At 36.9% G+C, this 23,836-nt stretch overlaps 1 protein-coding gene across 3 annotated transcripts in view; it reads left to right on the top strand.

Annotated features, from left to right (window-relative positions):
- DOCK4 (dedicator of cytokinesis 4) overlaps nt 1-23,836 on the top strand; it is a 405,529-nt gene that overhangs the window by 90,298 nt on the left and 291,395 nt on the right. For 2 of the 3 annotated variants that reach the window (XM_032483671.1, XM_032483673.1), the window contains exon 1: nt 8,185-8,278. The exons of the other annotated variant lie outside the window; for it this stretch is intronic. In XM_032483671.1, the coding sequence (XP_032339562.1) occupies nt 8,200-8,278 (79 nt within the window). In that variant the 5' untranslated portion in view covers nt 8,185-8,199. Of the gene's footprint in view, nt 1-8,184; nt 8,279-23,836 lie in introns of those variants that run through there. 3 annotated transcript variants of the gene reach the window in all.

A 23,836-nucleotide genomic window follows, 5' to 3' on the forward strand; every position in this document is an offset into this window, starting at 1 on the left:
GGGATTGTGATCTGAGAATTGAAAACACTAATCATGTGCTATTTTCCTGTAATACTATGGGGAAAATGGGTATAATTCATAAACTTTAAAAAAAAAAGGAACTGTTTCATGTAACTTGAGTTCATTTTATAGTTGTTTTAAGTGACTTCTTTGTTGTCACAGGTGAACTCAGGCATGTGCACAAGTCAGCGTTATCAGAGGCAGAAGTCTAGACATCTGTGGGTTTGCTTCCTTTCAATAAGAAAGCTCTTAAAACAAAAATTGAACCTGTTATTTTGTTAATAACTTAAAAGGTTTTATTAGTACAGGGTAACTGAGATTCTTAAAGAGCCTAATCCATTGTGTAAATGTTAATTTCCAGCTCTCAGAGTGTTTAGAATGCTTAAAGGCACTTTTCTACATGTTTGACATGTATTAACTCAGTCATTCCTCATGATATTCAGAAGATAGGTACCTTACCTAAGGACTAGAAAATGGCAGGGCTGGGATTTGAACCCTGGCAGTGGGTTCTGGAGTTTTTCTTCTTAACCATTGTGTTGTGCCTACTTTCAGAACTCACCACGTTTCTAGCTTTCTCTGTCTTCCTCACCCACTTATCAGTTTCTCAGAGCCTTGCTCATTAATCTTACATTTACTGAGACCTGCTATTAATTAGGTGATGTGCTTGAGTATATGTCCTGTCCGCAAAAACCTCACCCTGGCAGTGGGAGGCAGATAACATAAACAGTCACAGAGTGAAGTGCTTGTAAAGTCAGGAAGTATCGCAAGAACTGCTGAGGAGGCTGGGAGGAGAAAGACAGATCCACCCTGGTGGGGGAAGAGCAGGTGCACATGAATCTTAGGGAAGACCTCAGAGCATCAGCATTTAAGGGAAGGTGAAGGATAAGTCCTGCGTAAAAAAGACTTTAGGAAAAATTAGTGAGCAGAAAATGTAGAAGGTTCAGGAATGAATTACAGATCTATTTGAAGGCAAAAGAAAAAATGAGTGTACTTGCCAGTATGGGAAAGGCACAGAAGTTACGGTTGAAAAGTGAAGTATTCGAGTTAAAAATATCAAGGGAGAGGGTTTCTGAGGGATTTCATTGTGTGAAGAATCATAACAACAATAAATATCAGATTCAGCTGAGAGAACTGCTTCGGGTAGTCGGCGCTGGGTCATGACTTTTCAAGGGCTGATTGGTAGCCTTTGTAATAAGCTATTTTATTGGTACCATTCGTCTTTTGACATAGAAGTACTTGATGCTAAGCAACCAGCATGTAAAAATCAAGCCTTTCTTCTTCATAGCACATATTTCACCCCTCTGGGGACCAGAGCTATGACATAGGCAGGGTCACCATCGTCTTGATTCAAAAGATCCTTTGAGGTGTGTATTACAGATGAGTTTCTTAACTAGCATGTGAAATAATGTAGTAAATCAGCGTGACCTTACACTGGGATAATGGAGCTGAATTTATATCTAGGCACTGTCTGCCTGTGATAAAATTGCTTGTTAATTCTTAGTAGATGGTATTTTTTTGGTGGATTACTGACTGCAATAATTCTCTTTAGAAGTGATGTCGAAAGGGGAAATCTCACTCTGCTTGTTCCCCCTACCATATCCTTCTGTAACAGACACCCGGATTCAGTTCCTAGGAGACCCTCACGATTTTAACAAGTGCTTTACATAGTTGTAGCAATATCAAAACATTACATGAAATGCTTCATGCATAATATAATATTCTTTATTCACAGTTGGAAGGAAGTATCATAGTTGGCATATGTAGGTTTGAAGCACAGCTCATTTTCAGTGCCAGAATTTATTTTTGTTGTACTATTCCATGGAGTCTAAAAATAAAGATGTGATTATAAAATTAGAGTCTAGAATTAAGAGGATAGAAGACTATTTGAGTCCTTGCTTTGCAAATATTTATCAGTGTTTAATTTGTACAAGAAATCCATAGGAAAAAACAAAACCTGTTCATTATTTTTTCATTGATTTTTAATTTTTACATCTTACCTACAATTATGTCAGTAATAATATATCAGTGGACTCAAACTACCAGCAAATATGTTCATAGATGTGAGTGAGGGGTTGTTTTACCTGCTGTTGTGTCCACCCGGCCGGTTGTCTATTTATTTGCATCTGTTACTTTTCCTTCCTTGCACATACGTATTACGAGGTTTCTGGGCCAGCTTCGTACTTGGTTGGTTTGAAAGGCAAGTTTTTCTGATCTGTCTGTATAAGGTCTGTGAACCTAAAAGAAAATAGTGTTTATTCATGAATTCAGTCAATCAATCTATCAATTTTAATGAATGCCTGCCATGTGTTAGGATAGTTGCTTGGTGGTGAACAGAACTGTCACCTTCCGTGACCTCATGGAACTTACAGTGAAGTACTGGAGAGACAAGCATTGAATGAGTAAACAAACAAGTAGATACATAATTATCAATTGTGTTAAGGAATACAATAGACTGCTTTTTCCTGTTAAGGAGAATAAGGGGCTATTATGAAAGAGAGGCGTGTGTGTGTGTAGGATCCTACTCTAGACATGGTTATCAGGGGTAGTGTCTGCTCATATTTCTCTGGACTATTACTTATTTGCCTTTCTAGACTATAAATGGTGATCATAAGTTTTAGGAATTTAAATTGCTCCTGCACTTTTTCTTTTTAGGTGTTGTGAAAGTATTTCTTGGATTATTTAAAGTTCAGTATATGTTAATTTGGGTTAATAGTTACCTTATTTCAAGTTGTGTGATATATTAAACTATTCACTGCTAAAGGAAATTACATATATAATTAAATTATATATATATATATATATATATGTAATTCATAGAATAAAAGATACAATTTCCTCTAGTGGTAAATAGTTTATTTTTGAGAGAATTTGAGTAGAGGAACATGGATTATCTTTGTATTTTTTTTTAGCACTTTTAATTTTGGCATTTGCTCATATTTAAGCAGTTTCTAATAATTTTGCTGGATGGAAACATTTGAGACACAGATGGAAGAGAAGGAAAGCATTTTGCAAAAGAGCATACTAATTGTATGTAATAAACTGCTGGTTATATAACAAAATTTCCATGCTGAAATACACAGTGGAATCTTGAGTTCCGCCCCAAATGTTCAGCTTCCTATGGGCAAACTTCTGCTGTCCTAATTGCTGTTAGAATGGGGAGTTAGTCTGGCATTCTGACATTTAACATCTCCTCCTGCATCTCGGCTTAATGATGATAAAGCCATTAATAAGCTGTTTTCAGCTTAGGTGGTATCCACTGGCTTTCAATTTATAGTCTCAGAACTTTTTGAGAGTTCTATTCATATGTTCACCTGTGTGATCACCATAAATAATACTGATCAGAATAGCAGAAGTTCAGAACGTGTCTAGTCTACAAAAGGCTGATGGAACCACCTGAATCCTCATCCCTTTACCTAGAGCTGTTTAAACCTTTCAGTATGTTCAGAACTTCCCTGAGATCTGAAATTGATCCTTTTCCTAGCCAAAAAATCTTTAAGAATCCTCATTTGGATGGCTTGATGACTAAGTACTGATTCTCTTTCACCATCTGTATTTTTCTGATTAGTTGCTTGGGTTCTGTTGACTAAGCTTCTTCCCTATTTCCCTTTGGATGAGTGTTGGCTCTAGTTGTGGTTATGAGGTCCTGTGTTCCATTCCTGTGCCCTGCCTTGGTGTGTTCTACCTGATAGGCATGCCATTTGTTCTGTATTGGTGCCCTGCTTTCCATAGACAGACTCATCCAGTGACTGAATCTTGCCCCTGAACCCCTGGGCCCCTGCCTCTGTGCCTCTCTTACACAGACTATTTACACTTCTGTTGCAACACCAGTTGACTTTCTGTTCCTGCATTTCCCAAGTGGTGTGCCCTATGGTCCATTGCTGGGATGCCCAGTTCCCCATCTCCATGCTGGCTTGGCATGTGCCTTTCCTCATCTTCTCACTGAGATCTTTAGCAGTCAGCTATATCTTGGTCTTTGGGTTTGGCCTGCACCAAATCTCACGCATTCTGTAGGACTTCACTGACATTTAACGTTGCTTTGGCTTCTGCATGGAATTCAAAGGCATTAGAATTCATTTTGGCTGAATAAGCATTTATTGAGCACCAACTGTGTGTAATGCTTTGTGTTGTGACAGAGGGATGAGTGAGACCTGATCTCAACTTCTAGAGCCACATTGTAATTGTAAAACTTGCTTCAGAAAGACTTAATTATATTCATGCTTTTTCAGTTCCAGACACACCTAAACTCATGGGACTTGCTGATTTAGTCTTAAGGGAATTTGGCAAAATGTTATATGGTTTCTTAAAATTTCTTACTTTTATTCTTGTCTGTCTCTACAGCAGTGAACTTTATAAAAATATTTCAAAGTAGCATGCATGTTTGGGAAAGAATGAAGCCATTTTTTGATGGAATTATCACTGTCACAATAGGAGAAAGAAGAGTGAAATGTTAACTGAATTCTCTATCCATAGGATTCATGGAGCTAAATAACTTCAAGAAGTGTAATGGGCCGCTTAGTTACACGTTCTGTCTCTTAAGAGATTAAAATTTTGGAGTTTAACTCCTTTTTGTGTCCTGTTCACCATTTCTCCTTTGATTTTCAAGTAAATCTAAATATTTCTTATGGTAATTGAAATCCCTCCCCCTCCCCCATTTCTTTCTTCTTAAGCCTTTTATTTTCCTTTAGCAACTGAAAGTCTTTATACATTCCTCCATAATTCAACATTTCCCTCTCAACTCATATTGCCTTTCTTTGACTCCAGCTTGTCTATGTGCTATATAAAATAAAGAAGCCTAAATTCAGCTTTCTACTTTTGAAAGGCTGATTAATGGCTAGAAAAATAGGATTTTTTTTTTTTTTTTTTTTAGTATTGTGGATTATTTTTTTGCTGTGCCAAAGTTAACAATAAAGCCCCTATTTTAACCGTTGAAATCTACTCTTAAGGGTTGGTCAGTTTTTAATTTCAGATCTTTTTTTGTTGCTGACCCTGTCATTTTCTATTAACTACAATGTATTTTTTATCCCTGCCTATACACTTTATTTTAATAAGCAGTTGTCATGTTTCTGTCTTTCAAGATAATTACAACTAAGCTGGTGTAATTTACCAGGGGTTATTTTCTAAGTTGCAATACTGATAGAGCCTGGAGATTCCCCTGGTGTAAACTCAAAATCTTTGGAAGAAATTTTGATTTAAAATGATTTGTATTTCATAAGGCTATCATTTTGGAGGGACTGGGTCTTGCTGAAATGCAGCTCTGTTTCTCATAGTCCCATTTCATCTGTATAGCTTGTCACTGTGTCACAAGAGAAAATCCACTATGTCTCATCCCTGAACCCTGACCTGATATTACTTCATTTTTCCCTTGTGGTGGGTGTTAATTTAACCTCTGACAGACCAATGTTTTTAAAGAAAGAAGTGTATTATTTTAGTGGGATTAAATAAATTATAATACTTCTTGAGAGTTGATATGAATGTGCTTTTGAAAGATCCTGTTGTTGTATATTTTAACATAAATATTTTCTAATCAGTTGTTGATATTTCCATGTTTTCTGCCTGCTTTGGGTAAGTCAGATGGTCTTATAATGTCTAGGCTCAATATCCTTTTCTAAGACAGAAACTAAATTTACAGTTTTTAAATTTCAAAAATGACCATTTTAGACAGTTTTTTTCTTTTATTTTTCCTATATTTCAGAGAGCTATTAATTTTTTTATACGGACCAAAAATCCTGATGGATCAACTTTTTAATCTAAATTTTCAATAGAAAAAAATTTAAAGGCAAGTTTTATAAAGCTAACTTCATATTAGATGGGTATAGGGCATTCTGTTCTTTAAAAAATTAAGACACTGGGTGGGGGGAGGATATAGCTCAGTGGTAGAGTGTGTGCTTAGCATGCACAAGGTCCTGGGTTCTATCCCTGGTATCTCCATTAAAATAAATAAACCTAATTCCCCCTTGTCACAAATAAAAAATAAAGAGTTAAAATCACTGGATTTTTTGCACTGGTCTTTGAGGTGATATATTATAGTAATAACAGTTTCCTTACAGAAAGGTGGTTTTGCTTATACAGCATTTCACATTTAAAAGAAACAACATCTTTGCTGACTACCAGCTCTACTGCAGGAATGTTTTAAAACAGAACATTCCTGCTTCTTAGAATTGTTGGCCCACATGAATCTGTCAGGGGCGTAGTCATCGCTAGACTTCAAAGCAGTAACATTCATAGAATTTTTTTCCCGTTTTGAAACATGTGATGACTTTTCATTTAATCTGCATATTAAGTCGTAGGTTATTTTTGAGAACAGGATATTAATGATGGTTTGCAGACCAACTTAAATGATACTTTAAAAAAATTAGTTGCCCAGAGAGAATTAATTACACTGTTATTAAAGAACAGTGATTTGTGGGGCGTAGGATGGAAGGGGCATTGAGAGAAGAGAGCACATGCAAAAGGAACCGCTTAATGTTTATTTGTGATCAGGTGACCGTTAAGCAATTCCTGGATAACAGTATACCCACTTATATCCTTTCAAGTAACAGTGTAACTATCTTCCTATTAAGAATTCAGCTACACACCTTCGCTGTGTTTGGGTTACATTATTTTCTGCCTTCTGATATAATTATCTCCACATGTGTTCAAATATTCTATAATAACATCAATATGGGAAAGATAGAAATGATAAATCCTTTGTTGTTAAACTGGGGTTTGATTCCTCAGGACACCTTGACTTTCTAGGCTGGTAGGAATTTCAGTATTCTGTTCCCACTTCTCCCCAAATGCCTGCTGAGAGCAACACCTCTTTGACATCCTGAAGTGTGCAGAGGTGTAATTTACTGGTACCCAGAGCCTGCTGTCTGTGCTTTTTATTCCGTCGTCTTGGGGAAGGAGGACAGTGCAGTTTCAAAATTGGAATTGTGATTATGGTTTTCTGATCTATTGCTGCCTGTTGGGTAGGTTAAAAAAAGAAAAGGAAGGGAAGTTTAATGCAAATCACAGTCTCTTTGAGGCTGGGTCATCTTTAGCTGTTTCACACTGCCATAGCCTTTGGAGAAAGTGTTTTTCACTTGAGTGCAGTTAGATGTTGCTTTGAAGAGACTTCTGGGCACATGGGGCTGAGAGTCCGTCCTGTAGGTTCAAGGACAAGCCAGAGCCCAGATTCTTCCTGCTCAGGTGGAAGAAAACTGTCCCTCCCTTGGCTAGAGTCCTCTGATCCTTGACACCAAAAGTGTGCCCAAGTCATTTCTCTAGGGAGCTGTTTTGTTGACATGTAATTGAATTTTAACATTTTCATCTGTTGAGAAGTATAGATAAAAATATCTCACAGGGTTGTTGAGGGGATTAAAACATAAAATGTGATAACTCGAAATAGTGCTTCGTACCTGGTAAGCACACAGTAAATGTTCATTTATTTCCTTAGAGATGACAGACCAGTGGAGCACACATACTCTGTGGTGGTTGAATATGAGGCAGAATGTGAATATTTACAATGTGTTAAGCAAGAAATAGTTCATGCCAATCCCCAGCATCTTCATTTGTTAAACAAAGTTACTGCACAACCAGCCTTAGTGAGGATGCCGGGTGTTAGAGAGCAGAGCTGAAAGTGGACCTGACTCTGTTAACAACACACACACACAAACCTTTAGCTGTTTGCTTGCTGAGTGTTTTTTTTTGTTGTTGTTGTTGTTGTTGTTGTTCTTTTTTGGGTGAGTCACTGAGAGCATCCCACCTAGGACAGAGTGCAGCTTGGCTTGCTGATGTGATCAAAAGGGAGTGGGCGGAGATAAGGCTGATTAGGTTGCTCTGCTGATACTCATAGATAACAAGCTTATGAAGTGGACTTTATAGGTTTGATGCTTTTCAGTCCTTGATGCCTTCAGTGCCTCCTTTTTAAAAATACTACTACCTTTTTTTTTTTTTTTTTTTTGGTCAGGAGATGGGGAGGTAAATAGATTTATTTATTTATTTATTTAATGGAGGTATTGGGGATTGAACCCAGGACCGCATGCGTGCTGAGCTACCACTGAGCTTTACCCCTCCCCACCAAATGGTGATGCCTTCAGAAGGTGCAGGAAAGATTCTGGGTGTCAATTATGGATCTACCATTCATTTCAAATCTCAGGATCATGTACATTGTTAACTGGGGGTTTGAGGGCTGGAGCTTTCTCCTCTAGGTGAAGAAAGACCTGAGAAATGTAAGTCATGAATATCTTCTGCTCTTTTCAGGGCTGTGGAATGTGTGATGGTGGTGGAGATTACCTAATTGATCATATATACACAGGTATTCTTAAATTCGAGTAAACCTAATTTGCAGCTCTGAAAAGGGAGGAAGGGTGATAGAACTCTCATTTCAAAGATCAACCTTCTAGAGCTACCCTGTCCAGCAGAAATAAAATGCCAGTCACACATACTATTTTAAAATGTTTAGTAGCTCTGCTAAAAAGTTTAAAAAGTACTAAAAGTAAAAAAGGTGGAATTAATTCTGAGACTATTTAACCCAATATGTTCAAAATATTATCATTTCAGTATAAACTGACATAAAAATTTAGGTGTTCTGTATTCTTTTTTTGGAATCAAGTCTTGAAAATCTTTGACATTGCCAGCATATAACAGACACCCTTAGCACCCACTACTTGCCAGACATGTTGTAAGCTCTTTAAGTGCACTTAACCTATTTAATCCCTTCAGTCACCCTAAGTGGTAGATGCTAGTATTATTCCCATTTTATAAATGAGGAAAGCGAGACTCAGAGAAGTTAAGGAACTTGCCTAAGGTCACAGAGCAACCAAGTAGCAAAGCTAGGATAGTCTCAGGCAGTCCAATGTGTGATGTTAACTAGCAGGTTCGCCTGCCTCAGTTTAATAATGATCCTTTGGAGTAGGAAACTGAATAAGTGGAAATTTGCAGTTGAGAAGAGAGGTCAATACTGGAGACTGACAGCATCTCAGCTGGCTTCTTGGGATGTAAAAATGAAATGGTTTACCACAGCCCTGGTGTGGTGAGCTGTCTTGTCTGCACCACAAAATGTAGAACTGAGAAGCCTAAGAGTTTCCTCTTTGTTTTTCTGACTTTTCTTCCTTCTTGCACAGGGTTTAGCATGCAGTGTTCCTCATTGAAATCCTGTCTTTTTTGAATTTTTTTTTCCTCTGGGAGTGGTGGTGGCAGTGGTGGTGGTGGTCGTGGTGGTGGTCGTGGTGGAATGTTCCCATCCTCCTGAGTGCTTGCTTTCCTGTCCCTGGTGCTACTGACCATGTAAACAGTGACAAAACTCCCATTCTCATTTTTGAGTACAATTTAATTCCCCTGCATGTGCTTCATTCATTCACAGTTAACATTTAATGAGCTTGGGCAGTCTGGCATGGATTCAGAGTAAACCCTGTCCGAATCAGTTAGCTGTCACTTTGGAGCTGGGTTTTATTGACACTTGACATGCCCAAGTTGACTTGAGAAATTGCATCTGTTACCACATCCTTATTCCTGACCCTAATGGGGAAGCTGATATTTGCCAGATTTTTAGTGACCACAAGTTTAACAAGAGGAACCTGTGTCTTTTACCCTCCTGTTTCCCCACAGCCTTGGACTGGTGAGGAGAGAGTAGGGACTCAATGAGTATTTATGAAATGAATCGGTCTTCTCTGTTTGAAGTTAAAAAAAAAAAATTGTTTCATTGATTCTCTTGTTATAGAAAGCGCAACTTTTCCCCACCTTAGCTATTTAATCCAAAGCTATAATTTTAAAAAAGAAGAAAGAAATGAGAGAGGCAGGCAGGTAAACACTAACTGAAACATATTAACAGTCTCCATATCTAAACTGTTAGCGTGGATTAGTTTTTCTTGATTTCCCTTTCAATCTTATTTTGGAAATTTAAACACATATGTTTTCAAAAGTAGCAAAATGCATCTTCATGTATTTTCTGAACTTCAAGAATTAGCCACATTTTGCCAGTCTTACTTATCTAATATCACAACATGTTCTTTCTTTTTTTTTCCCCCCTGTTTCTGGAGTATTTTAATGCAAATCCTAGATACCATGCCATTTGTACCTCACAATTCTTCAGTATGCATTTCTAACTGAGAATGACTATTTGTTAAATACTAATGATTATTCATCATTATACCTAATACAATGAACATTAATTTCAAGCTTTAATATAACAGTCCATCCAGTTTTTATAGTTATTCCCTGTCTCTGTCCCAATTCAGGATCTAAATAGAGGCCACATTTTGCAGTGGTTATTGGGTCTCTTATATCTGTTAGTCTGTTACTGTTCTTCCCTCCCCTGCTGTTCTGGTTTTTTTTTTTTTTTTCCCCATTTTGCCATTGATTTGTTGGCACAGTGAACTTTTTTGTTGGTTCAGATGTGCTGTGTTTTGAGTTTGGCTGATCGCTGTGTCATAGTGTGTGTTACCCTTTCCCTGGTTCTCTGTAACTTGTATTTTCTGTCAGTTGGATATTAGGTCTAGAGACGTGATTAGATTCTGCCCTGTTTGTTTATTTCTTTACTTTGGGAAAAAATACCTACTAGGTGGTGCTGTGTACTTTTACCTTCCTTCAACTAGGACAGGATGTCTGGCTGTCCCTCCTTCACTGGTACCACTCGAGGTACATCCATCAGAAGGTTGAGATGCTGTCATCCAGATTCCATTATGAAGTTCCCCATCATCCTCTCACCTGGTGGACTTAGTATCCGTTAATAATCACCACCCAGATCCATTCTTTCTGTTGGGAATTAGAATTTTTTTTTTTTTTTTTTTTTTTTTACTAATTCTGTCATTTCTTCTACATTTATTGGCTGGAATTCTTCTTCTTCTTCTTCTTCTTTTTTTTTTTTTTACTTTTTTTATTGAGTTATAGTCATTTTACAATGTTGTGTCAAATTCCAGTGTAGAGCACAATTTTTCAGTTATACATAAACATACATATATTCATTGTCACACTTTTTTTTTTTTTGCTGTGAGCTACCACAAGATCTTGTATTTATTTCCCTGTGCTGTACAGTATAATCTTGTTTATCTATTCTGCATATGCCTGTCAGTATCTACAAATTTTGAAATCCCAGTCTGTCTCTTCCCACCCCTCGCCCCCTTGGCAACCACAAGTTTGTATTCTGTGTCTGTGAGTCTGTTTCTGTTTTGTATTTGTTCTTTTTTGGGGGGGTTCCACATATGAGCGATCTCATATGGTGGAATTCTTTATAGAACAGTTCCTCCTCATCTCCTGTTTCATTACCTTGACATACAGTTTGCACAGAAGAGACAAGATAAATGCTTGATTCTGTCTCCATATTTATAAATTTGGGGAGTAATCACTTTATGTCCTTGCAACCTCCAATAAGGAGTAGTTAAATTTTTCCCATAAGTATTACTAGGAACTCATGCATTTTTAGACATTAGATATCTTTCTATCCTTTAGAGTCATTATACTTTTTGCTCAGATTGTCATACCTCAGGCCACTTTGACAACCTTGTGTCTTTTTGACAAAATCTCATCAATATTTGATCAAATATAGATTTTTAATCTCTGATCTTGTTCACTGATTTCTAGAGGGTGTTTGCAAGTACCATGTGGGCATCCTGACTATTTGATTACAAGTAGGCTTTTGGGAGTGGAGAGGGAACAATGGTGTATTTCTTAAATGTTATCATGTTAGATCTTCTCCCCTTTTGAGGAGAAAAGATTAGAAGGTAGCTTTGTGGTAAGATCTCGCAGATTACGTTAAAATGAAGATCCTGGAACCATTTTCTCACAGTACAGGGTATGAATAAGGGCACTGGTCTGGAGTAAGACATACTGGCTCCCAATCCCCAAATGACCACTTCCTAGCTCTATAGCTTGGTCAAGTTACTCGCACTCTTTACATTTCTGTTTTTTTTTTTCCTTTAATTCTTTAAAATGCAGATAGTAATAATATGTACCATTTATAGTGGTTGTGTGATTTACTTGAAGTGATTACAGCACAAAGCCCCACCACACATGGGAAATGTTCAGTAAACGTTAGCATAAAAATGGTAGCAAGTCATGTCCATGGGATTTGGCATTAAGTCTGAATCTGTTAATTCACTCTGTGCAGACATGAAGAAGGATTTTCTAAGAAAACAAGGATTTTCTTTCATTTTCATTATTCAGGTCTTGAAATTTCCTGCATTGGCTTATTTGTGGGAATAGAAGAAAACCTTTTCTCAGTCCACAGCCTCATGTGACTGTTTGTTATTGCTAGTCAGCAGTATAAAACCTCAGATGGAAGTATATTAACTCAGGGTCCAGTATAACTGTTCAGCAAAGCTAAGCAGACTTTATTTAAAGAAAGTGCTTGTTCTCTTTTTCTGGAAACACAACTCAAAAGAACTATGCATCACACTGTTAAGTAGTGGCTTTGGGATGCTTTTCATAAAAACGAGTTTTCCAGTCAGTTGAAAGTTACTCTCTTCAAATGCTAAACATTAACATATTTTCATAGCTTCTGATAAAAAATTTTACTAAAAATGTAATGGCATTAAGCAGAGGCAACTTAAACATCTTGTAACCCTTTCTGAATGCATCAGACAGCTATTGCTATGTAACAGATAATCCTACAACTCAGTGGCTTAGAATTATTTTCATTCATTCTCATTCCCCCAGATGCTATTTGGCCTGGGGTATTGTTGGTTATGTTGCAGGCTTATGTGAGCGTGCATTCTCACTGTGGACTAGGCTTAGGTTCTGGGGCCCAATCTGAAGAGGCAGCAAACCAAGGAAAGCTCTTCTCATGGTAATGGCAGAGATAAGAGGGCTAGCCCAATCGTGCAAGCATGTTTCAAGTCTCTACTCACATCATGTCTGTTTCCATTCCATTGGTCAAAGTAGGTCATTTACTGAGCCTCATATCAGTGCCACAGGGAAGTATAACTCTTCTATGAAGGCTGGAAAGCAAAGAGTTTGCTAAATGGTAATCTAATTTGTCATGCTAACTAGAGTCATTGATCGGATTATCTAACGTGGTTTTATGTTATATACAGTTATTATTTAATAACTTGGCCATCAATCCTACCCTTTCAGCTTGTTCATTGTGTACCACAGATAACCAAGGCTTTTAGGAATCATTTTCAGGTAAGGGTAAATAAATTCCATATTAGGATTTAAGGCCTTCTCCTGGGGAGTGAAGCATTTTAGTGACTATTTTGGTTACTTGGTAAACTTTTCTTTTCTTTTCTCTATATAATTTGTTCTAAAAAGAATCCCTGATGTTGCCAGAAATTTGACTTCTGGGAGTAAGAGGGCAACTCAGTAATGTAGAGGTAAACCTTTAGGAAACAGAGGTTAATTCATTTTGTTAGAGTAACTGGGTCATGCACTGTGCTGGTAACTCTAGATTTTCAGATTCTAATCTTGTATCTTCATCCAACTCAGAGAACAACGAGGGGCAGATTGTCTAGTGTCTGGGTGCTTGTAAATGTAACCAGTGGGGATGATAGATATGAAAGCTTGAGGAAATGTGGTGTTCACATGTGAAATTCTTTTGAACTATTTTAAAATCATATTAATATAAAATTCTACTAATTTCTAATTATTTTGTCTAAAACGCATTGATGAAATTTGCTTTACCTTAGTGCAATCGATGGAGAAAGGCTTTATTAAAAAGATTAGTGTTATGAACCACTGGAAAAAAGTCCATTATAAAATTAGAGCATTTTTTGGGGGGTGTAATCAATGGTGATTATAATTAGTGCTAATTTCAAGTGTGCTGAAGCACACCAAAGCAGACCCAATGGACTTCAAATTTATAGTCTCCATAATGAATTAAAAGTAATGGAGTGTTTTTTATTTTAATATGTTCAACATTAACTCATGTTTTCTTAATTCGAAATTTATTTTTAACTTAATCACACGGGTAGGATTTTACCATGTTTACAGAATTACGTATTTTTCAGATACATGACAAAAACTACCAGCCTCATATAGTTATTTTTTTATATGAAATGTCTCAGCAAGTATTGTGGTGGTTAGTATTTTCCTCGCCCTTTGATTTCTCTTTCTCTGTTTGTTTTTTCTTTTTGGTATATAAAGCCTTAAATGTAGTAAATGTAATATATCTAAGTGGGAGAGAGAGGTGAAGTTGCCACTATCTGTAAGTGCCTTCCTGTCTCTGTTAGCGAAGGTTAATTTAACAGTACATTCTCCTTAGGCTTTTTAGATTCTTACAAGGAGAAGAAAGAATTTTATAATAAACTACAATTATGATGTTTGATTTGATGGGAAATCCCAGCCTGCTCGGGAGTTTCTAATCCTGTTACCCCTTGGTAGAGAGAAAAAGGTAGATTTTGTACCACAGAAACCTCTACCCCTATTTCTAGCCATTTGTCTTTTGTCTGTGACTTTCCTTTAGAATTTTCAACCCCTGCCTGGTGGGTTCTCGGTCTTCCAGACCCACAGAATAGGGTGTGGTGGTGGCTGTTACTTTTACTGCCAACAAAACGATTTATGAGAATTTCAGGGTAAAATAAGATGTATTCGAGGTCCCACAAAGCATGGTTCTTTTGGCATAAAGTTTTCTCTTACCCCAGTCATGACATAGGTTTCTTAAAAGGAGTCTTTCACTTTTCAATATTTTATCACTACACCTCTTAGCATTTACTGAGGGTTTATTCCATGCCAGGCATGGTGCTAAGAACACTGCATAGGTAGGAATTTCATTTAATGCCCAGAATTCTTCCAACATCCATTGGATGCATGAGGATTCTGAGGCCCAGAGAGGATCAGCCCAGAGACGATTTGCCCAGTTTGTCACATGGCTGGTAAGAAGCAGAGCAGGGCTCCACCTCGTGTTGGTGTCCTTGGAGAGAGTATTCCCATGAGCACAATGCCGTGTGCCCCGTTACTCTGACCTGCCTCCTTTGGTCTTGACATTTTGAATTATGGTACCTCAGGGCATTTTACTCTTGAGTCCCAAGTTCAGTTACCATCTTTCTTTTTGGTTCTCTAAAGGGAGCCACTATTACTTAATAACTTAATTTAATAGACATGTATTAAGCATCAGCTGTGTGAGGAGTCCTGTGTTAGAAACTGGAGCTACAAAGATTTGGATTTTTTTTTTCTATTATGGTCTTATGAAGCATTGGAGGCAGCTGATAAAATATATAGAATAAGAAAGGGATAAAAATAAGTCTCAAAGACCATGAAGATACAATGACATCTCTCAAGGGGACTGTCTAGAAGAGTTCCTCTTGTGGGTCATTCTTTCATGTTCTTTGTCTACCTGGTCTGTTCTGCAGGACATAAAGACTACCCCTGGGGGCACTTTCCATCTCAGACTTCCTCAGGGGACTCTACCCTCACCTTGAGCCCTGGGTTCAAGCCTTCCTGATTAATGGCTGTGATGACCAGCATCTCCTAAAGATGTTGTAGTGTGCAGAAGACTTTCACATGGCTTGTCTTGTTTGTTCCCTCCAACTTTGAGAAGCACCAGTCATATCGAAACTGAGTCATGTAATACAATTGCCCACGTTATGCCAGGTTCCTCCAAACCTCACTGCTTTCTTGAATTATCCACTGGACTTCCGTTCTTCTCATTTGGGCTTCCTTCTTCCTGTTTCATTTCTTCTTTCTAGGCTTTGGCAGCACCCCCACTCCCCTTCATGTCTCAGCATTTTTATTACTGATTTTACCCTTGTCTCCTCCCACCCGTGGCCTTGGGGCCACGTGACAGACAGACCTTCCACAAATATACTTTAGCAGTCATTTGGATCCTTTAAAACGTCTTTTATATGGTTGATAAGCAATAAGGACCTACTCTGTAGCACAGGGAACTATATTCAGTTTCGTGTAATGAGCCATAATGGAGAAGAAACTGAAATATTTATATGTGTATGTATATGTATAACTGAATCGCTTCTCTGTGCACCTGAAACTAACATTGTAAATCGACTATACTTCAATACAAAAATAAGAATAAAAAATCTTTTTTAATAGGCAGAACAGTTACTTAGGTCTACTTTTTCATTCTTCCCATCCCGCAAATCGGCACAATATAAGTTTTTAGTGACATAAATATAAATGCTGTGGAAACATCAAAATATCTTACTGTCTCCATCCAGTTACTGGTTTATAATATTCAGGTGATGGTGTCTCTACTTGTCGAGCCTGAGGAAAATAGCAGAAGACTTGTCCTTTGACAGTGGTCATTTTAAATATTTGGACACCTTGGTTGTGTAAATTTTCCTGGAGCAGAGGAAATGTGTTATCTGTGCCTAGCAGAGGTGAAAACAAAAAGTCTACCATAAGGTCTTGTCTGCCTTTAGCCAAGTGGGAAGTGATGTTTCTACAAGTTGCCACAAGTGCGTGGCTGATCATACCCTCCTCTTGAGCAATTTAAGCCGCCACAGGAAATCTGAGCTATGACTGAAGGATGTGTCAGGGACGAACATTTCTGAAATGTTGTTCAAACAGAAAGTGGCAGATACGTAACATTTCCCTATCAATGTTAGAAAACACCCTAAATGAAAAAGGATCTTCCAAAAATTTTGTTTAAAAAAGAAAACATTTTCAATTACTTAGACTTTTGTTAATGTTTACCCTTTTAAGTAGAGTTGCTAGATTTAGCAAATAAAAGTTCAGGACACTGAGTTAAAATTTAATTTCAGGTAAATGGTGAAAATTTTTTTTTTTAGTAAGAGTATGTTCCATGCAATTTTGGGGACCTGCTTACACTAAAAACTTCTTTGTCATTTTTTTTTGGAATTCATATTTAGTTGGGCATCCTGTATTCTTTTAAAAATTTTTTAAATTGAAGTATATATAGTTCATTTCTAACATTGTGTTGGTTTGAGGTGTACAGCAAAGTGATTCAGTTTTACACACACACATGGATATACACACACACACACATTCTTTTTCAGATTCTTTTCTATTATATATTGTTAGAAGATACTGAATATAGTTCCCTGTGCTATACAGTAGAAACTTGTTTATCTGTTTTATGTATAAGTAGTATGTATATGTTAATCTCAAACTCCCAATTTATCCCTCCTCTTCTTCCCCCTTTGGTAACCATAAGTTTGTTTTCTATGTCTATGAGTCTCTTTCAGTTTTGTAAATTAGTTCATTTGTGCCATTTTTTAAGATGCTACATATAAGTGATACCTTATGATATTTGTCTTTCTCTATCTGATTTACTTAATATGTGATAATCTTTATGTCCATCCATGTTGCTGCAAATAGCATCATTTCATTCTTTATTATGGCTGAGTAATATTTCTTTGTATATGTATATACCACATCATCTTTATCCAATCATCTGTCAGCGGTCATTTAGGTTGCTTTCATGTCTTGGCTATTCTAAGTAGTGCTGCTATGACCATTGGGGAGCAAATATCTTTTTGAATTAGAGTTTTCTCTGGGCATCCTGTATTTTATCTGGAAATCCTACTTTTAAAAAAGTTTAATGATCTATGTTTACCTAGTAGGTAACTTAGTCTATTTATTCTTTTTTAATGTAAAAATGTTTACAAAAGCAATTGCTTTAAATTTAGTTCTTCTGAGAGAAGTTTAATTTAGCTAACTAAGGAAGCATAGGAGTTTAAAAGCTGAAGTGACTGCAACTTAGATTAAAATGAAGAGAAGGAATCCCTGAAATAGTAAAGTAGAATTTGTAGTTAATATTCAGTCAGTATCTGTTTTCCTTTAATTTTTCCCCATTGCTCCTAATTCTGCCCTCTGGATGCTATAGAAAATAATGAAGATGATGTTATTGATGGAAGAGAGCATTTGCTGAGACTAGTTACGTGCTAGGCACTGTTCTAGTGTTTGTTATAATTTATTTAATCTTCACACAGCCTTAAGAAATAGGCGCTTTTATGATTTCGGTCTTATAAATTAAAGCACAGAGAAGTTAATTAACTTAACCAAGGCCACATGTCTCTGTCAGCTCTTGAATTCTTTCCTTTTCTAGTCTTTAAAGTTTTCAATTCCTTCTTTTATACCTTTTAGGACAAGGTCTTTAGACCCCTTTCTGTCTTCATTCAGCTCTGGGCTTGCTGTGGTTTGTCAGCGCCCTTTTATCTGTTATGGCCACAATTTAGAAGTCCGCTTCATGTGTATTATGATTTATAAGCAGTTACACCTGGATTTTAAATAACCTTTGCACTGGATGCTGTAATTCTAATAGTGGCCCAAAGATTGCATGAGTTTTGTTTATTCACTCGTTTGTGTTTTTAGTGGTGAATTCACTTCCACGTAACACTGTTGCCTCAGCTTGAACTTTCAGACAGGTGAAACTTCTAGGGTCTCTACACAAAATGCAAGTAAGCCAAGTCTCCCTCAGTTTGCACACGTGCAGTTTTGTTCTTTTATTTGTGTAATTTTTAGACAGCGTTTTGTTGTACCTTGCTCTTCCTGCCTGATACCGCCTTGCATAGTGCTTTACAATATATCGTCATGGCAGTAACAATAGGTGTTAAGAACAGAGACCCAGCTCCACGGGACAGCACGGGTGAGATGCGTCAGCTTCTCCCGTGCCTGCGCTGCTCACTCGGGACCGTCCATCGCCTCTGCCCTCTTCCTGGTCGGCTTCCGTAGACATATTGTGGGGTAAACGTCAGTGTGTATGTACTATTTGACCATATCATCTTTGGGGAAGAAGGTTGGATCCATGTTACAGCATTTTTCTCCCTTATAATCTGGCAAACTCTTCAATCACCTGCCTTTGAAAAGCTGCAGCAATCCTGCCTGGTCAGATACACTGTCCCTAAATCACCATGTCATTCTGTGCCCTGCTTGCAGCTGTAAGGTTTCTCCCAAAATAATAAAACTGTTACTCATAATACTTTTTTCATAGGAATCAAAGTGGAAGGTAGTTAGTAATAGGAGAAAGTATTTCCTGGGGTTGTAGATAATATCTATGCTTTAGTGGTATTAGATCTAGCTGGGGACACAATATGTTGAGAGAAGTGGAGTAGAATGTGAGACAAAGGGCACTTCTTGTTTGTTTAAGGAAAGTTCCAGTTTGGGTATTAATTAATTAAGCATCTTTTAACATTTCTCAATAAAAAAATGGAGGAAAGAAAAAATTATGTTCATATGCTGCTATCCCTAAAATTCTAAGAATTTGATAAATTTATATATCTTGAGCTCATCCACCTATCAGTATGCCCTTTATTAGAGAATAATTTTATGTATTTGTCAATGTTATTGATAAATAGTGTAACATCTATGAAAATGTGTTCAATAAATACAGTAGTCAGAATTTCACTCACGTTGGCTTGTACTGTTAATGAATACCTACCACAGAGTAATTAATGTTTATTCTCATTCTGGGACTGCTTTGGCATTTCTTGGCTACCTTTTATCCCTTAAGTTTACTGATTATAGGTTTTATTTCCCAAAACTATTAAAATGAATAATATTTTGAAAAAATTTGAGAGGACTATGGAGAAAATTGTAAGTATTACTCAGTGCTTTCTAGTATCAACATTCAGCTTAAAATGTTGCCGTGATACTGCAGGCAAATAACTGGCACGTTAAAAATGCACATAATGGGAGAGTATAGCTCAGTGTAGAGTGTGTGCTTAGCATGCTTGGGGTCCTGGGTTCAATCCCCAGTACCTCCAGTCAATAAATCAGTCAGTAAACCTAATTACACCCCCCCCAAAGAGTTTAATTAAAAAATGTTAAAAATAGAGAATTTTAAATTTTAATTAAAAAAAATACACACACACACACACACATATATGAATAAATTATAGGTGCTCTTTAAAAGCAATCTGTTACAAACCATGGTTTAAAACATGATTTTGTGAAACGTGATTTTGCAATACATGGTTCCACAACTCATTATGGAATGCTTATAAATGCTTTATTATTGAACCACTTTTTCTAAACACTCCATCATTTTTAAGTGCATGGCAGTATCAATTTATAACTTTCTGTTTTATAAACTGTGTTTTTAAAAGACTATTTTTTAAAGTATTTAAAATATTTTTATACTATAAGAAGTATGAAGTAAAGAATGTTCTAATTTAGTTTCCTTTTATATGGTTTATTTTTCCCATTGTGTAGATGTGAATACCAATTGCATTTTTGTCATTAATGTTCACAGAGAGCCCAGATGTGTTGCATTGTTTGCTAATAGGATATTTGGCTAACTCTTTGAGCATTTTTCTTTGTTGGATAACTTCATTTACTATGTAACTTCCATCATGGAGATGAGGAAAAGATTTATCCCAAAGGTTACTTTCATCAGAAAAGTGTACTGCTTTTGAATTTTGAACTTCTGACTACTAACAAACATTAACATTCTTTGCTGAATATTGGTTGGCATTCAATTGCTCTTTCCCCATCCTATTGACTTTTCTCTTCCTTTTTCTCATTTGGCATCACATTAAATAAAATCAAACACGTCTATCTACTCTACTTACTGTATACACCTTGACATTTATTTTTAACAGATCTTTTGGAGAAAAGAATCTCCAAACTATACTATTGTTTTATGCTATTGGAAATAATACTGGTACTTGTCAACCTTTAAGAGCTCGTGTATTTAATTACTTCTTGATTAAATATAGTACTTTTTCCCTGGAAAATGAAACTTCATGAAATGTTTACTTCTTACCTGTATCATACACAGAAAAATGAGACTTAGGACAAGTTGAGTGGTTCTGAGCTGTATTTCAGTTTTAAATCAACTTTTTGATTTGTTTTAAATCAAAAATGAATTTTTTAAAATTTCATTTTGTTTCATAAAACCCGGACACACTTTACCTAGAACTTAGAACTTAATTGTAACCATAAAGAAATAATAGTCACAGTTCCAATAAGATGAGTGTTTGGGGAAATGTGAATTAAACCAACTACCTGGACAATGTCCAGATATTGCAAAACCTATTTCGGAATTATCGAGTGGGCCTTACAGAGGAATTCCGTAAATAATCAAAGAAGCCAGATGTCTTTGATCATCAAATAATCTGCGGAAGTATGCCAGTGTGTCATAAGCTTTCCTCATCTGCTTTTTTTTTTAATAACCTAATTAGTAGGAAAATGAGTTCCAAAATTTTTAACTATTTTTCCAAATCCAGTTTGTCTTTACTAACACTGATTGTCTAGACTCCAAATTAATGAAGAATCTGATTTCAAAATATTTAAACCACCCTCAATTTTCTTCCTTAGTCAACACAAATCAGTAAATATGTATTACATGCCTACTCTAAGCAAGATGTGCTTGTTTCCATGGGATAGAAAAGTAAATAAATACTTTTACTGTTCACTTCAAATTATTGAGAACTGTTCTAACAAAATAATTTCATGTAGTATTTGTTACAGAGTTCTATAAGTGAGTATTTGAAAATACTGTATTTTTAGCATAGAGGCCAACAAATATTTTAGGAGTTTTTACTCATAGTGACAGATTCTAGGAGAATACAACAAAAGTGTCACATGTGATGCTTCCCCTTGACAAAGTAATTTTATGATCCAGCTTAAGAGAGAAGATAAAGTAACAGATAATGCAAGGATACGAGTAAATGATAATTGTATTAAAATTGTAAGTGCTACTGGAATACAAAGAGAAGCAACTTAAGAAACCAATAGTCACTGCATTTGTTTGGATACTTCTTTGGGACTTGAAGAGTTTATTCCTGTTAACATTATAGATGCATTCCTCTAGGGATTTTTTTTTTTTTAATATAGGCAAAGTTTAACCTCACTAACATCTGCATAATCACAATCATGGTTATGTGTATATGCGGAAGGGTGGTTGGATCTATGTGGAAGTACTTGGTAATAAAAATCTCGAGTTCAGAAATTGAAGTTGTCATACCACTTTTTGAAGTGAACTAAAATTCCGTTGTTTGCTGCCAGTGTGACTCAAAATTTGTGATCTAGTTATGTTTAATTGTGTAGTATTTTTTGAGTTGTGTCTGAATTTCCTGCTAAATTATATAAATTTTTAGAGGAAAGACTTTATTTTAGCATTAAGCTTTCTAGCTGATCTCCAAGTTTTCTTCTATGCTGCACTTACTCTGTAAGCTGTCTTCTATACTAACTTCAGTGCTGTGCCATACAAAGCAGGGAACTACATGTGAGTCTCCGGTAACTCTCTACTGTCTACAGAAATCATTTCTTAGAACCAGCAAAAAGTCTCTCCTGTAGCCTTGCTGCATTTCCTTCCCCTGCAAAAATTACTTCCATGAGCAGGCTCTGCTTTTTCTGTGTGGTTGCTTCTGTTGTATGTTCTATCAGAATGTCCCTTTCTCCCATTTTCTAATGGGTGAATGCCTTCTTGTCTTGTAAGATTCAGGTTCAGTTCTTAGCCCTTCGGTATCTTTCCCTGGCTTTGCTGTTATAGTATCTTGTTGCATAATCTGTGTTCCCAGACTTAATGGAGCATGCTAGGGATTGTGTATCAGCCAGAGTCCAATCAGGTACAGTAAACACACTAGTCATTTGAACGGAGGTACTTTAGTATAAAGGATTATCAAGTAGGTATATCAAGGTGTTATCTGGGAAACTGACAAAGCAAGAAGGGAGTAATAACAATATCAGGATGTAGCAACTGTAGGGAAGGTGGTTAGGTTACTAAAGCTTAGATACTTCGCGGGGAGCCTTACAGAGCCGAAACAGACCCAAGGAGAAGATTCTGCCCTTGCTGAGTCATAAGTGAGTCCCTGTGGGCCTGGGATCCAGTGGCCAGCTAGCTCCTGATCCCTAGATGAGTCTGTTCTGCTAGTGTGGGGAAACGGGCCAACTGGATTGCAGCACTGCTGGAGGGACCTGCCACTGCCCAGGGGAGGAAGGCCTTGCCTGGATGATACCCACAGGAAATGCCAACAGAGAGGAGGCGACATGGGAACAAGCAGAGACTGGAAGGAGTGTGTCCCTTGGTCTTCCTGTCTCCCACAATATCCCTGTAGCAGACAGAGGAGCCAGCAGCTGGGAAAGCAGAAATGTGGTTTGCTGAGCATCAGCTGAGCACCCCAGAACAGAACCTGGAAGAGTGAACTGGAGGCTGATTGGTAATGGCTTATTAACTGATTCAGAGAGATGAGTAGATAGATATCTTCGTCTTGTCTGACTGTGAGCTCCTTGATTTGGGAGTAGTATATTATTTATCTGTCATCCTCAAATCCCTCCAAAATCGATATCTTTTTGTAACTCATTTGACATTAAATTGAATCTAACTTGTTGATATGATAGTCATACATGTTGATACAGAAATATTAATTGTGACTAGACACTGACCTACACCTGCCTGGGAAGGTAGTAATAGATAATATTTAATCCTACTTACTTGGGAAAACCTGGAAAAATACTGAATTACACAGTAATTACACAGTAAGTCATCCTGGATCACAGGGGCCTAGCATGACTATTGTCTTATGGAAGTGTTAAGTAAAGATTCCATGAAATGCAAGTAAATGGTTGATGATTTGCTATTGTCACGTTATTTTGCAGGCTGATGATCTGGATGTGGATAGTTTTTTTACACGTGAGAATTTCTAAAGAGATGATAAATCTAACAGCGTTTTGTACTTCCTGAGTACGCAGGACTATTATGGTTTATTAGAGCTTTGCAAATAGGAATAGAAGCTCTTTTGTTAGAGCCACTGAGAAAAAAAAAACCAAAGGTATTCCGGATTCCCAGCTGCTATGGCGTTTAGCAGATTATGACTCAGGAGTGAATTTTCACAACGGATTATAGTAAAGGGAGTTCAGCAGGATGAAGGAGTATGTATTTCACTTCAACCTATGAGAGTCAAGAAATTCTATGAAAATTTTAAACACTTAGAGAAGTAATTTGGGGTTTCATCAGTTTAATCTTTTTAACTGAAAATATGAAGTAAGGCTCTACCCTTCCTTTGACAAGGCTCAGATG

The sequence above is a fragment of the Camelus ferus genome, chromosome 7 (genome assembly GCF_009834535.1).
Source record: "Camelus ferus isolate YT-003-E chromosome 7, BCGSAC_Cfer_1.0, whole genome shotgun sequence".
Lineage (NCBI taxonomy): Eukaryota > Metazoa > Chordata > Mammalia > Artiodactyla > Camelidae > Camelus > Camelus ferus.